Source organism: Cucumis sativus, chromosome 5 (genome assembly GCF_000004075.3).
Source record: "Cucumis sativus cultivar 9930 chromosome 5, Cucumber_9930_V3, whole genome shotgun sequence".
Taxonomy (NCBI): domain Eukaryota; kingdom Viridiplantae; phylum Streptophyta; class Magnoliopsida; order Cucurbitales; family Cucurbitaceae; genus Cucumis; species Cucumis sativus.
In genome coordinates this window covers 13,859,733-13,872,433 of record NC_026659.2, presented here as the reverse complement: position 1 = coordinate 13,872,433, position 12,701 = coordinate 13,859,733, and the positions used below count along the sequence as shown (strand labels likewise).

The 12,701-nt window shown below is 28.2% G+C and overlaps 2 protein-coding genes across 2 annotated transcripts; both read left to right on the top strand.

The window, feature by feature from the left end:
• The first annotated feature begins 61 nt into the window (after nucleotides 1-61).
• LOC101207781 (protein YLS3) lies at nucleotides 62-1,741 on the top strand. Its single transcript, XM_004151100.3, has 2 exons — nucleotides 62-438; nucleotides 1,471-1,741. The coding sequence occupies exons 1-2, from the start codon at nucleotides 93-95 to the stop codon at nucleotides 1,485-1,487; spliced, it is 363 nt and encodes a 120-aa protein (XP_004151148.1). The 5' UTR covers nucleotides 62-92; the 3' UTR covers nucleotides 1,488-1,741.
• Nucleotides 1,742-7,193: 5,452 nt separating this feature from the next.
• LOC101215634 lies at nucleotides 7,194-9,418 on the top strand. The gene is made up of 3 exons (XM_004151368.3): nucleotides 7,194-7,629; nucleotides 7,756-7,998; nucleotides 8,894-9,418. Exons 1-3 carry the CDS (start codon nucleotides 7,323-7,325, stop codon nucleotides 9,178-9,180), a joined length of 837 nt encoding a protein of 278 aa, XP_004151416.1. The 5' UTR covers nucleotides 7,194-7,322; the 3' UTR covers nucleotides 9,181-9,418.
• Nucleotides 9,419-12,701: the final 3,283 nt, after the last annotated feature.

The following is a 12,701-nucleotide window of genomic DNA, read 5'->3' as shown; positions in this document are numbered from 1 at the left end:
ACCCCTCCATTTTTGTAATATTTACACATAGAATACTTAATTATAAATACATACAATTCATTCATTCCAATGAAAACCAATCAAATTAATTAATGATGGGGTCATTTTCCATTGCTTCAAAGGGTGTGATTGTGGGTATGTTTGTGATTGTTCTTGTGGTTTGGGAAGTTGGGGCAGCCGGGGAATGTGGGAAGACGCCCATAGAATCGGCGGCGATGGGGCTGACGCCGTGCCTGGGGGCGGTGAGGGATGTAAAAGCAAAGGTTACGGGGGCGTGCTGCAGCAAAGTGGGGGCGATGTTTAATAGTTCGCCAAAATGCCTTTGCGCCATTCTTTTATCGCCGTTGGCTAAGCAAGCGGGAATAAATCCGGGCATTGCTATTACAATCCCTAAACGTTGTAATATTCGAAACCGTCCCAAAGGAAAGAAGTGTGGGAGTAAGATCTGACTCTCTACTCATCTCTACATCTTTATATGCATTTCAAGTTTACGTCCAGTTTCATGATCATCATCATTTTAGTTGGTTTAAGCCTAACTGTATAGTTATTATTTTGAGAAAATTAAGTCTATAGAAACTTCTTTCCTATTTTAGGAATGTTTTAAGATTTAAAAGAAGTATTTTTTTTCAAAAAGATAATTATTATTTTTTCAAATCTAGCTTATAGTTATATCTAACTTTTTATTTATTTATTTATTTGATTTTTAAAAAAATATTGATAAAATAAATAATAGCAATTTTATGTTTGATGTGACATTCAAAAAATCAATTTAATATAAATAGATTAATTATCAATTCATTTTTTTAAAAAAAGTAAAAAATGTATAAAAAACTTATATGGGATATAAAAATAAAACTGAAAGTTTAAGGCTTATTAATCACAAAATTTAAAGATTAAAAAGTTTAAGGTTTGCTAGACAGTTTAGAAGTTGAGACTAATTAAGAATAAATACTTATTGAACTTTTAGTTATTTTTTGAAATATATATATATATACACACACATACATACATATAGTTTGTATTAAATATTTTAATCTTTCAACTGTCCTAATGAAGTTAACTTCAACAGTGAAAGTTGTTAAAAGTAATACAATATCATAATTGTTCTTTAGAAATTGACTGGCAATGCAAATTAAATAATAGTGGCATAATGAAATTCTCTAATTATGATTGATTAATAAAGTTTGTCTCTTAAATATATCATTAACTATTTTGTTAAATCATTTAAAGTTTTTAGTAATCTTTTTTTAAGGACAAGGATTTAATCATTAAGCTGATTCAATTCAAATTTTCAATAATTACTAATGTCTTTTTTTTTCTTTTTTCTTTTGGGTACCATATGATTAACATGTCAAATAAGTTTATTTTTTGCTATTCAATATTCTATCACACGATTTAATAATTTTGAAAAAGTATATAATATTATAAAATGTATAGCATTAAAATAATGTGGTTATTTTGATTTTGCAGAGTACACTCTCCCTTGAGAACTAAAATCTAGCAGACCACAGCAATATATGGAGAAAAGTTATTGTGTCATCAAAATAATTATGCCACATTGATGTATATCATGTGCCCTAATGTCTAATTATATATTTGAGTATTTTTCATTTTTACAACATGTTAATGTTTGTGGGACGTACATTTGTTACTATGGGTATAGTATAATAATGGGTCCTTCATTTTCTTTTTTGTAATGAAAGAAACTATAATAAATAAGAAAATTATCCTTTAGTATATACTATGCTTGATCAATAATCACATTTGTTTCAAATTAACAATTATAATCAAACTTATATACAATGGAGGTTCAAAGCCTTCCTTTTTATATCTTATACTCCATTTTTATTTTCCTTCTCAGTTTAAAAAATTAACCTAAAGTAATGTGACAAACACGTTATCATTCTTCTTTTAAATAGCTTTGATGCCTAGGACAACGTTCCAAAGTCATTATGGCCTCCACGTTCCACAAATTGTCTCCCATAATGTGCGAGTGAAGCATTATCATATCATTCTTTTTCTTTTATATATATATTTAGAAATATATATAAAAATTGTAAGTGTAATATCATAGTCCTAATTAGTCATTGTGAATTCATGGTTGAACTTATAATATGCTATGATAAGGAGTCAACCTAATTCAAAATGTTGTTTTACACGTCGAGTTGAAGAGTAAAAAGAAATCGATTAACCACTACAAGAAAAAAATTAGATCAATATTTTGGTTAGAGAGAAAACCATATATCTATTTTATTGAAAGTGTATGTAAGGAAAAAAAAAAAAAGACGAGCAAATTAAATTATGGATTACATTCTAAAAAAAGGCACATTTTTTAGAAACAATAATTTAAAAACGTTTGAAATGAGATGATTAGTTTTAAAAGAATAAATGACACTTTCTTATGATTACTTGATGTGCATAATCTCAACAAGTAATTATAAATAATATATTTTCCTTCTAGAGAAAAGGTTATAGGATAAATTTGATTTCAAAGGTTATAGGATATATTTTCCTTTTTTTTTATTATTATTGGAGGATTTAGAAAGAGGTGAAGAGTGAAAGAAGATCAAAAGGAATAATCTTTGGCATTTAAGGGCAGACTTGCTGGTAAGTTTTTTTTTTTCTTTTTTTTCTTTTCCTCTTTTTATTCTTGTTTGATGATACTGCTTTTAATTATGAACTATCGTGTTCATCATTGTTCATCATTTTACCGTCATTTGACATGTTAATTTAATTATTTGTATTTTTTTTAATACTGAGCATTCTACCTTCCATTCTATATTAATTTTTTTATTTTTTATTTTATTTTCTTTTAAATATTGAGCATTATGTTATGTGTTAATTTCTTTTTAATTGTTGGGTATCCATTGTGTTAATTTACTTTTATTATTGGGCATCCACTGTGTTAATTTCTTTTATTTATTGGGCATCCATTATGTCGTGATTTCCTTTTATTATTGGGCATCCATTCTGTGTTAGTTTCTTTTTAATTAATTAGCATCATGTATTTGTATTTGGATACTCATTCTTCATTGACACCCATTTTACAGTTAATTACTTATATCCATATGACATACCTTAATAATTATGCATAATTTAGCATCCTGTATTTGGTAATACTCATTCTTCATTGGCATTTTACAGTTAATTACTTATATCCATATGACATGCCTTAATAATTATGCATAATTTAGCATCCTGTATTTGGTAATACTCATTCTTCATTTGCATCCATTTTACAGTTAATTATTTATATCCATATGACAACATGCCTTAATAATTATGCATAATTAATCAATTAGCATCCTGTATTTGGTAATACTCATTTTTCATTGACATCCATTTTACAGTCTTTGTTAATTACTTTATCCATATATCTATATGGCAGTACTGCGTTACTGTTATCCATATATTATCCATGTTAATAATTGTCCATGATATAATTAATATTTGGCAACACCCATTTTTCATTTGGCCTATTAATTAATTAACAACTTGTATGTGACATTTTCACTCACTCATTCTAATTATTTGCATGATGTATTAATTAATCAGTATGCATCTGGCTATAATTATTTGATATTCATTTTGGTGTGATTATTTATTTGCAATATTATTTATTTGCATATCGGGTCAAACCTACTTTGACATTCAACTGTTAATTATTATTTGATATCCATTTGGCCCTCGTTTAATTATGCATTGATCAATTATTTTGCATCATTTTGAATTAATTATTTATCTTGTATGTGCTGTATTAATTAATTATCTTGCATCCTACATTAATATCTTTTACATTTTGCATATATTATCAATGTATTTATTTTATCTCAGCATATTACACTTAAGTATTTTTCAAATTTCATAATGTTTTGTCATTGTTATTATTCATTTTTTTATTTAAATATAATAATGTAAATTGGAGAAAAAGTATTGTTTTTTTATGGATTTTATAATTTAAAATCCATGAATACATGAAATTTTTCCGTTTGAAATTTAATTAATAGATTGTTTTTTTAAATTAACACATTTCATATTTTAAATGAGACTGGGTAGTATTTTCTATGAATTTATTAATTCTAGATATATGAAATTTTTCATTAAACACCTATGATAGAGATTAAAATATCAAGTTTTTGGTATCTTAATATTCTTAAGGTGAATAGAAATATTTTAAAACAAAAGTAAACTTCATTTTTCTAATGGCTCATGTGCCACCCATAATTATCAATTCATGCTTAGGTTTTACTTTCTTCGATATGAATTGATAAACATAGGACATTTAAACAAAACCTAAATAAAAAACTTTGTTATGTGAACCCCTATATTTAATTTAAAAGATAAAATTGGGTAACCATTTTGTGGGTGTTGTAGGGTGCTAACACCTTCCCTACACACAACCGACTCCCGAACTTAAATCTCTGAATTTACGTAGACCATTCTTTTTTTTTTTTGGTGACGAATCACACCTTAATATGATTGGTGGCGACTCCAAAATTATTTATTAAAATAAAATAAACGGGGAGGTCGACCGCTCCGCGTAGCGATCACGTCGCGACAGATACACCATATAAATAAATTTGAGAAGAAAAAGGAATTTGCTATTTTAAAAAATAAAAAGAGAAAAAACCAACGTGAGATCAGTTCAACGAACACTTGTATTTAACTTGAGAGCATAAGGTTTTGACTTTGAATTTTTTTACTCTTAAGTTGCACGAAAAAGTCGTTGAATATAAGTTGGTTGTTTGATTAACTTAAATAAAATAGTGATATTTTTATTTAATGTTCAATTTAAATTCAATTCCCACGTTTGATATATTGACTATAGAGTTATTTTTTAAATAGAACAAAATGAACCAAAATATTATATAATATAACCTACAAAAGAAAGTTCAAAATCTTCCTATTCTAATAGAAGTTGATGGATGTTTATCAATATTCTAGAATTTTAATATATTTTGTAAATATTTTGAAAGTTTTATCATTTAGGACGATGTTTCTTTAATACATAATAAAAAATTAGCTAATATGTTTTGTTTCATTTTACTTACTCTCACGAGTAATTGAGTTAGATAAATTATTTAAAATTAAAAAAATATATAATAAGTTATAAATATAACAAATTATTTGTGATATTATCATGATTGTAAATATATGATAAAAAAAAATAATATTAAGTTTATTCAATAAGCGAACATTATAGAAATAAAACTATATAAAAAAAAACAATAAACACTAAATTGTAAAAGTGTATATAATTTAAAATAAAAATGAAAATCAGAGAAAGAGATTTTTTTGTGGAAGTGATTGTGAGTTTGAAATGAAATGATATCTCACTCTTTTATCCCACTTATTAGCGTTAATCATGCACCTTAACTTTCTTTTTGGTCTTTTCCTTTCTCCTCTTCCTTTTTCTTCTTCAAGAAATTATTAAATCCATAGAAAAAGAAATTGGTATACATTCAAAAGATTTGAGTCATTCTTCAACTTTATATTCTATATCAATATTAGGAGTTAAGCAAATAGTAAGACCGTCATTTAGCCACTTGTAAATATAGGTTTGTATGTGAACTATTGTTAAATTAATATACATAAAACTCTATCTAATAGAGGTTTTTAATTAAATCAAAACACAAAAGAGAGAATATAAGTCTTAAATTTGAAACAACAACCACTTTTATACAATGGAATGAAAGAGTTTCAAAATATTTAAAAAAGAAAATGGAGGTCCATTGAAAATAAGTTGAGATGGTTGTAGCAAGTTTTCTTGATGGTTTTGTTGGACAATGTTGCAGTTTCATTTTTTATATATATTGTTTTTTTTTAGGTTTTTACAAGTACATTTAAGGTAATTTGATATATAGATTCAACCATTATTATTAAAGGATTATTTTCATGAGACTCTCACTAGTCAACTTAAGTTTATTTGCTAACCATAGCAATCCTTCTTTATTAAATTTATTTTACATACTAATATCATAGTATGTGTAATCCTTTGATGAGAATTGAATTAGAGTGAGCAAATGTAATGTGTGTGAATGAATAACAAGTATGTTGATAAGAATAGTAAACAAGGGATGTAAATAGGGATAAAGTAATAGGACAATTTTAGTGAGAAAACTCCTCTTCTATTGACTAAATATATGATTTGAGTATATATAGCCAAAAAAAAAAGAGCATGTTTTAGTGTGGGTTGATGTTTGAGGTTTGTGAGGCGGCCCAACGAAAGAAGCCCAGAGATGATCCAATGTGGCAGTGTGGTGAGCGTGAGATAGGTAGAGTGGGCACAGAACACCACAAATCCGATGCTCCCTCTGCCGTTTGATTTAGTGTTTAATCAATGTTCACACGAAATACAATGCTCCCACTTTCATGTCCTCATATGAAGACAAAAAATCTGCACCCAATTCAAACTCCCATCGCCCATCATCATCACTTACCCAATACAAATATCAATATATTTATATAACTTTTTTAATTATAGTGGGGTCCCACACAACCACCTCTATATGGAAAATCTCTCCTCTTTCTTCTTCCACCCACCATCATGGATCCCACAAGCATGCCACATCATGGGTCCCACCCCCAAAAACAAACATATGCCAATCCTTCCTTCCTTCCCTCCCTCCCTCCCATCTATACCCCATTTTAGTCTAAACACTATACAAAATGTAGCTACCCTTAGCTCCTCAATTATAATTATCCAACCCAACACATTTCTCCATAATCAAATTTAGTGCTACCCTCCTAAGTACCATTCTAACTATCTTAATTTATAATACCCTACAATTGTGGGGCACTCACAAATATATACACAAACACATAAGAGGGGTGGGGGGGTTGTGTTTAATATTAAAAAGTTGTCAAAAGGAGGAAATAGGTGAGACGGTGTTGGGCAATAGTGAGAGGTGGAAAAAAGAAAAGCTGAAATTTGAATTGTGTGTTGTATGTATTGAGGAGGCCAAGTCAGTGTCCTTTCCATACACAAATCACACGTTGCTTTACATGCAGCAAACATAAAATCATCACATTTGCAATTATTTAGTCTCCCACATTTAAAATATATATCTATATATATATAAATTCAAACATTGAAAAAAAAAAAAGAAAAAAAAGAAAAAAGAAACCCATTTTCCGAATCCCAATACTCTTTTTTTTTCCCCTTCTTTCTTGCCGTTGACTGACCGCTTCTAAAATCATCAAACTCTCTCTCTTTCTCTTTCTCTGTCTCTGCCTTTTTCTTTTTTGAAAAAACAAAAATTTAATATATAAACCCATTTTTGAAAACGGGAGATACAGTTTGTTTTTCAAAATTATCGAAAATGAGTTGCAGCAGTGGTAGTGAACTTCATTCTCTACCTTTTCTCAATTCCTCACCCTTGGGTTTTGCAATTATGGAGGGCGCCGCCGCCGTCATTGATCCGTGTTTCTCACCCGCGATTTCCACCGGTTATTTAGAAGATGCGTTGGTTGAATACACTTCAAAACGACGGCGTTTGGATGATCATGATCAACATCATTTTTTTCATTTTCAATTCCCACAAACCTCTTATGATTATTGGAACAACCAAATTGATGATATTAATAATGATTATTATTATTATTATAATTACCACGCCATTTCTACAGGTGGGTTTTTTCTTACGCCATTATATTATTCCTCATTAAGCTTGTTTTACAATTTGCAAATGTTTGAGTTGGAATTAAATTGAATGAAACAGAATTTGGGGTTCTAAATTTTTGTTCAATTAGCAGATGAGGGAATAAGCAGTTCGCCCAAAAGCAGATTGAGTAATGAGGAAACGAGTATGGAGGATATGATGAAAACGCAAGATGTGGAGACCTATTCGACTCCAAATTATTATTATGAACATCCCCATCCTCATCACCATCACCATCATCCAAATTCTTCTTCTTCATCTTCTTCTAAATCACACAAATTTGAGGCTGATCAAAAATCCATTTTCTCCATGTCCACCAACCTCCCTATTTCAACAGGTTTTTTTTCCTTTTTCTCTTACTTTATTTTCTTTCTTTATATATATATATATATATATTTATTAAAAGAAAGCTATGGGCAATTGTGTGTATAAGTAATTATAAACATAAAAGACGATTTTTGTGGGGCACATATATATATATATATGGGCCTCTCTAAGAAAATGATTTTCTAATAATTTTCATTGTTCATTTTTCAAATTTACTAGCCTTAAAATAACAATACTAAAAAGCAAAGAAGAGAAAGGAATTATCTTTTCTTTTTTTTTTTTTTGTAGAATTTAAAAACTATATACAAATGTCAAAAAAATTATAATTTTTAAATTTATTCCTTCTTAAATTAAAACTTTAGTCATTTAACTTATTTTGTATTTATTTGTTTTTCTAAAAGTTTAAATTTATAAATTTATAAATTTAATCTCTCTAACCTTTTAATTTCTTTTGACGTGATATATATTATAATTAGACACAAAATTAAGATAAATTAATTCTAAGATTTTAAAATTTATCAAGAACTAATTATATTTAGAAATTTTGTTAAACTTGTTTGGAAGCTGATCTCATGTACAAAAAAAAAAAAAAAATACAAGCAAAGACTAAACTTAAATTTTAATGTTTTAATTATTTTAAAGACAAAAACTACTTAAAATATTTATTATTATTTTACGCATATTTGTGATTTATCATCGTCTCTATGGTCGTTTATCAAATTTAAATAATTTGGTTAATTTCATTATATTTAAAAACTAATACTTTTGAAAATTTAAAAAATGAAAAATTATATATTGGTGAAAAGGTAAAAGATGTAAACACTTGGCTTCTTTTTATAAAGAGTTTATATGGATGTAACTGTTGAGATATTAATTTTGATATGTATTCTTTTAAACAATCTCAGGTGATGGTGAAATTGAGCCAAAGAAGGCAAAGAAGAGGAAGGTGGTGTATCCATTTGCATTAGTGAAGCCAGGAGGTGTAGAAGGTGATATGACCTTAAACGACATAAACCAAAAGATTTTAATGCCTCCAACACGCCCGGTTCGACACCCGGTCGGGGATTTTGCATGTCGACCATGCGTGTCTGCTGATGGACCGGGCCTATCGGGCAAAGCTGTGGTCGCATTGACCAAAATTCATACCCAAGGAAGGAGAGGCACCATCACCATTATTAGAACCAAGGGCTAATACTGATAGTTAACCCTAAATATGTATTACTATTTCAAATTAGTCTTTTAGATTGTTCTAAAACTTTTATCAATTGGCTTTGGCCTCCTTGAATTGTACAGAGGGAGAGAGGGGAAAATGGATGTAATATAATTAGCATCGGGAGACGAAGGGGAAAAAAGAGGTCAATCACTTTGTACTTGTATCATAGTTTTCTATTAAAGAAAACCTAAGTAATTACTAAAGTTTCATTTACTAATTATTTGATCTTTTATTTTTCATTTTTAAAAATTAAACCTGCTAAGTTCTCTTCTATATATTTAGTATTTAGATTTGGATGACAAAAGAGAATTTAGAAAAAAATAGTTCATAACATATATTTTTTGCCTATTGTAAATTTGACGAATATGATGGTAATCAGACAGTAATCTAACATTAATATGCTTCATTTTTTCAATTTTAAAAATGTAACATTAATATGCTTCATTTTTACAATTTAAAAATGTAAGTGACATAGACTCTATTGTCATAATTTTTTATTTATTTTTATTGATTTTTTTGTTTAGCATGATGTTGAATAAGAAATTTTGAGACCAATCACAAGTTGCCACATCATTTATTAAGTTAATGATGAAAAGTACAAATAATTAAATTTGGGACTAATTAAAATTGACCCATGCTCCAAATTAAAGAGTTAAAATAAATAAATTGGTCATTCTAGTAATGCCACATGTTTTCATATTAATCGTTGGATTAAGTTAATCATTTTAGTTCAATTAAATATTATTTACTTAGACTAAGTTCAATTAAGCAAAAAATAAGCTTAATTGAGCCCAAAGACTAAATATAACCTAAGTCATATAGTTGAGCCCATGGGTCTGGTCCATGGACCAACCAGGTTCAAACCCATAAAGCCCACTAGTGAACTCTATAAATAGAGGAATTCTCCTCATTTGTAGAGGTTGGAAAATTTTGACTCTAGAAGATCCAGAGAGAATTCTTCCAAGAGCTAGAAGACTTCTTAACTCCTAAAGTCGACCATCCTCGAAGATTGAAGCTTCTTTAAAGATACAAGCTATACAAGCTTTCTTCCAAGGCTCCAACTTCAAGAACATCACGTGCTTCGCTTCCTCCAAATCAAGCTGAAGCATCCAGTTGAGAGAGAATCAGAGGATCAAATTCTAGAGATTGAACCGCATCGCATCAAATCAACAAAAATACAACATCAACCCAAGTTCAAGTCCACGAATTAAATTTCTCCGGAAATCTCGTGCGAACACATGCCGTTATAGATTTTATGATTAGTATGCAGAATGTTTTTGTTTTATATGCGGATAAAGTTACTTTAAAATTTTGCTTTTACTTTTAAAATACGGTAAATAAGCAAAAGAAAATAAGCTTAATTTTTAAAAATAAAAAACAACTTAAAATAGTTATAGAAAATATGACCTAAATTAGATATTATATTAACTTTTATCTGAATCAATTGACGATTAAATATGATATTACAACAGATTGAGTTTAACCTATTATCTACTCGTTTAGTTTCGTTTAAGTTTTTGAGTTAATTTTGAGAATTTAGTAAAATGACCCAAAAATCAATTTTAATTGAATGATAGATGTAAGTATTTTTTCTGGTTCACCTGTCTTTTTGGTTGGAAACTAACAAGACATGTAAGATGTAAGAGGGAAAGAAAAAAAGTCGAAAAGAAGAAAATATAGGGTACAAAAGAACAGAAGGTAAGAGAGAGTAGAAACACGAAAGAGAATAGAAAAGTGCAATATCTCTCTCTCATTGTTGTGTCTTCAATTATTTAGAGCAATATATGTATATAATGGACCACTCACTATATGCACGATTAAAAAGTATCTTTTGATGAACTTGTATACTCTCTACATCTATATCACTAGAAATAATAATATCAATTCATGTAGTGACAATCATACTGATCCACATAAGGGAATGTATTCTTCATCTGTCTCCAATGATTAAGACAACTCATACGTCATGCCATCAAATTGAAATTAAAAAAATAAAATTATTTAGAAACTTGTTATATATATATATATAACAAAATATCATAATTTATTTGGATTGGATTACAAATACCATTATGAAATGCTATCTTTTTCTTATTTGTCATCTACACTAAATAAATAGTGAAATTTATTTTACTTGTAAATATTATAGTTTATTATGTTTTATGTTTGAAAATGACTTTCTACAACCATGAAGTCTACTATAAAATTGACTATAACACTTATTTAGGTCATGAAAACTCAAAAGTTAAACATGTTAGTTCAAATAGAACTAATTTGATAAAAAATTTCACATAAGCAAGAATACGTTTATGTTTTTGGATAGTTAGTGAGAATTAAACTTCAAATTTATTATTCATTCTCATAAATGAGTGACTTATTTTTATTTTCTAAGAAAGAAACCAAAGTTCAATTGTAAATTGACTAAAATTGTTATAACCTTAACAAGTTATTTATTTCAAATAAAATGTAAAAAGAAATAGTGAGAAAGAGATTGATATAATAATGTGTATGATTTTTGGGCCTTAAACAAATCGAGTTGGTTCGTGTCTGATCAACTGCCAACCAAAGTCTTTGAAATTTATGATACAACAATAATTTATTTCCCCATATAATAACAATAATTGCTGCTGACACCAAACCAAAAAAAAATATATATATATAAAATGGCCTATAGATATGAAACCGATGATAACCCACTGCCCAATATTATATAATTGCACAATGAAAACTCACTGTTATTATTAAATTAATTTTATTTGGAAAATGGAAATTTCAGGGATTATTGGTATATGAAAATTTCATAATTTCGAAACACTGCCTTCCAATGATTAGTGGACTATACAAATAATAACAATAACAAGAACAATAATATATTGGAGAGAAAAAAAGGTTGTTCAGAAAACAAATATTTGGAATTTGGATGTCTTCTTCCCCAAAGGTCAGAACTTCATTTATTTCAAAACCCTTGAGACAATATCCAACACATGGGACCCTAAATTGTATCCATGTTGATGTACCCACCCATGCTTTCCCATAGCCCTCCATTTCTTTGACTTTGACTTCATCCAATGGTTGGAGATATCTATAATCTTATACCGACAATAACTAGGAAATAAAATCCAAGCTTAATTATATTTTTGTGGAATTTTATTATTAATTGTATTAGGACCTAATTTTGTTATTAAACTATCTAATACTACTTTTCCTCCAAAAAAAAAAAAAAGAGAGAAAATTTATGTAATAACAGTTATAAAAACAAAATTTAAAAGGTAAAATAGAATAATGTGATGATTGATGATGGGTGCAATTTAAATGAAAGTGGGGAAGGTTAAAAGAAAAGAAAAAGGGATATATTTAGTGTGTAAATTTTGTATGAAAGCTGTATCCCATAATTAGGGGGAGGCAATATGTACCTACTAACTTCAATCTAAATTTCTTTTTCAATAATTATCATTGTTTTTTGGTAACCAATATTTCCTTTTTTCTTTTTTTCTTTTTCA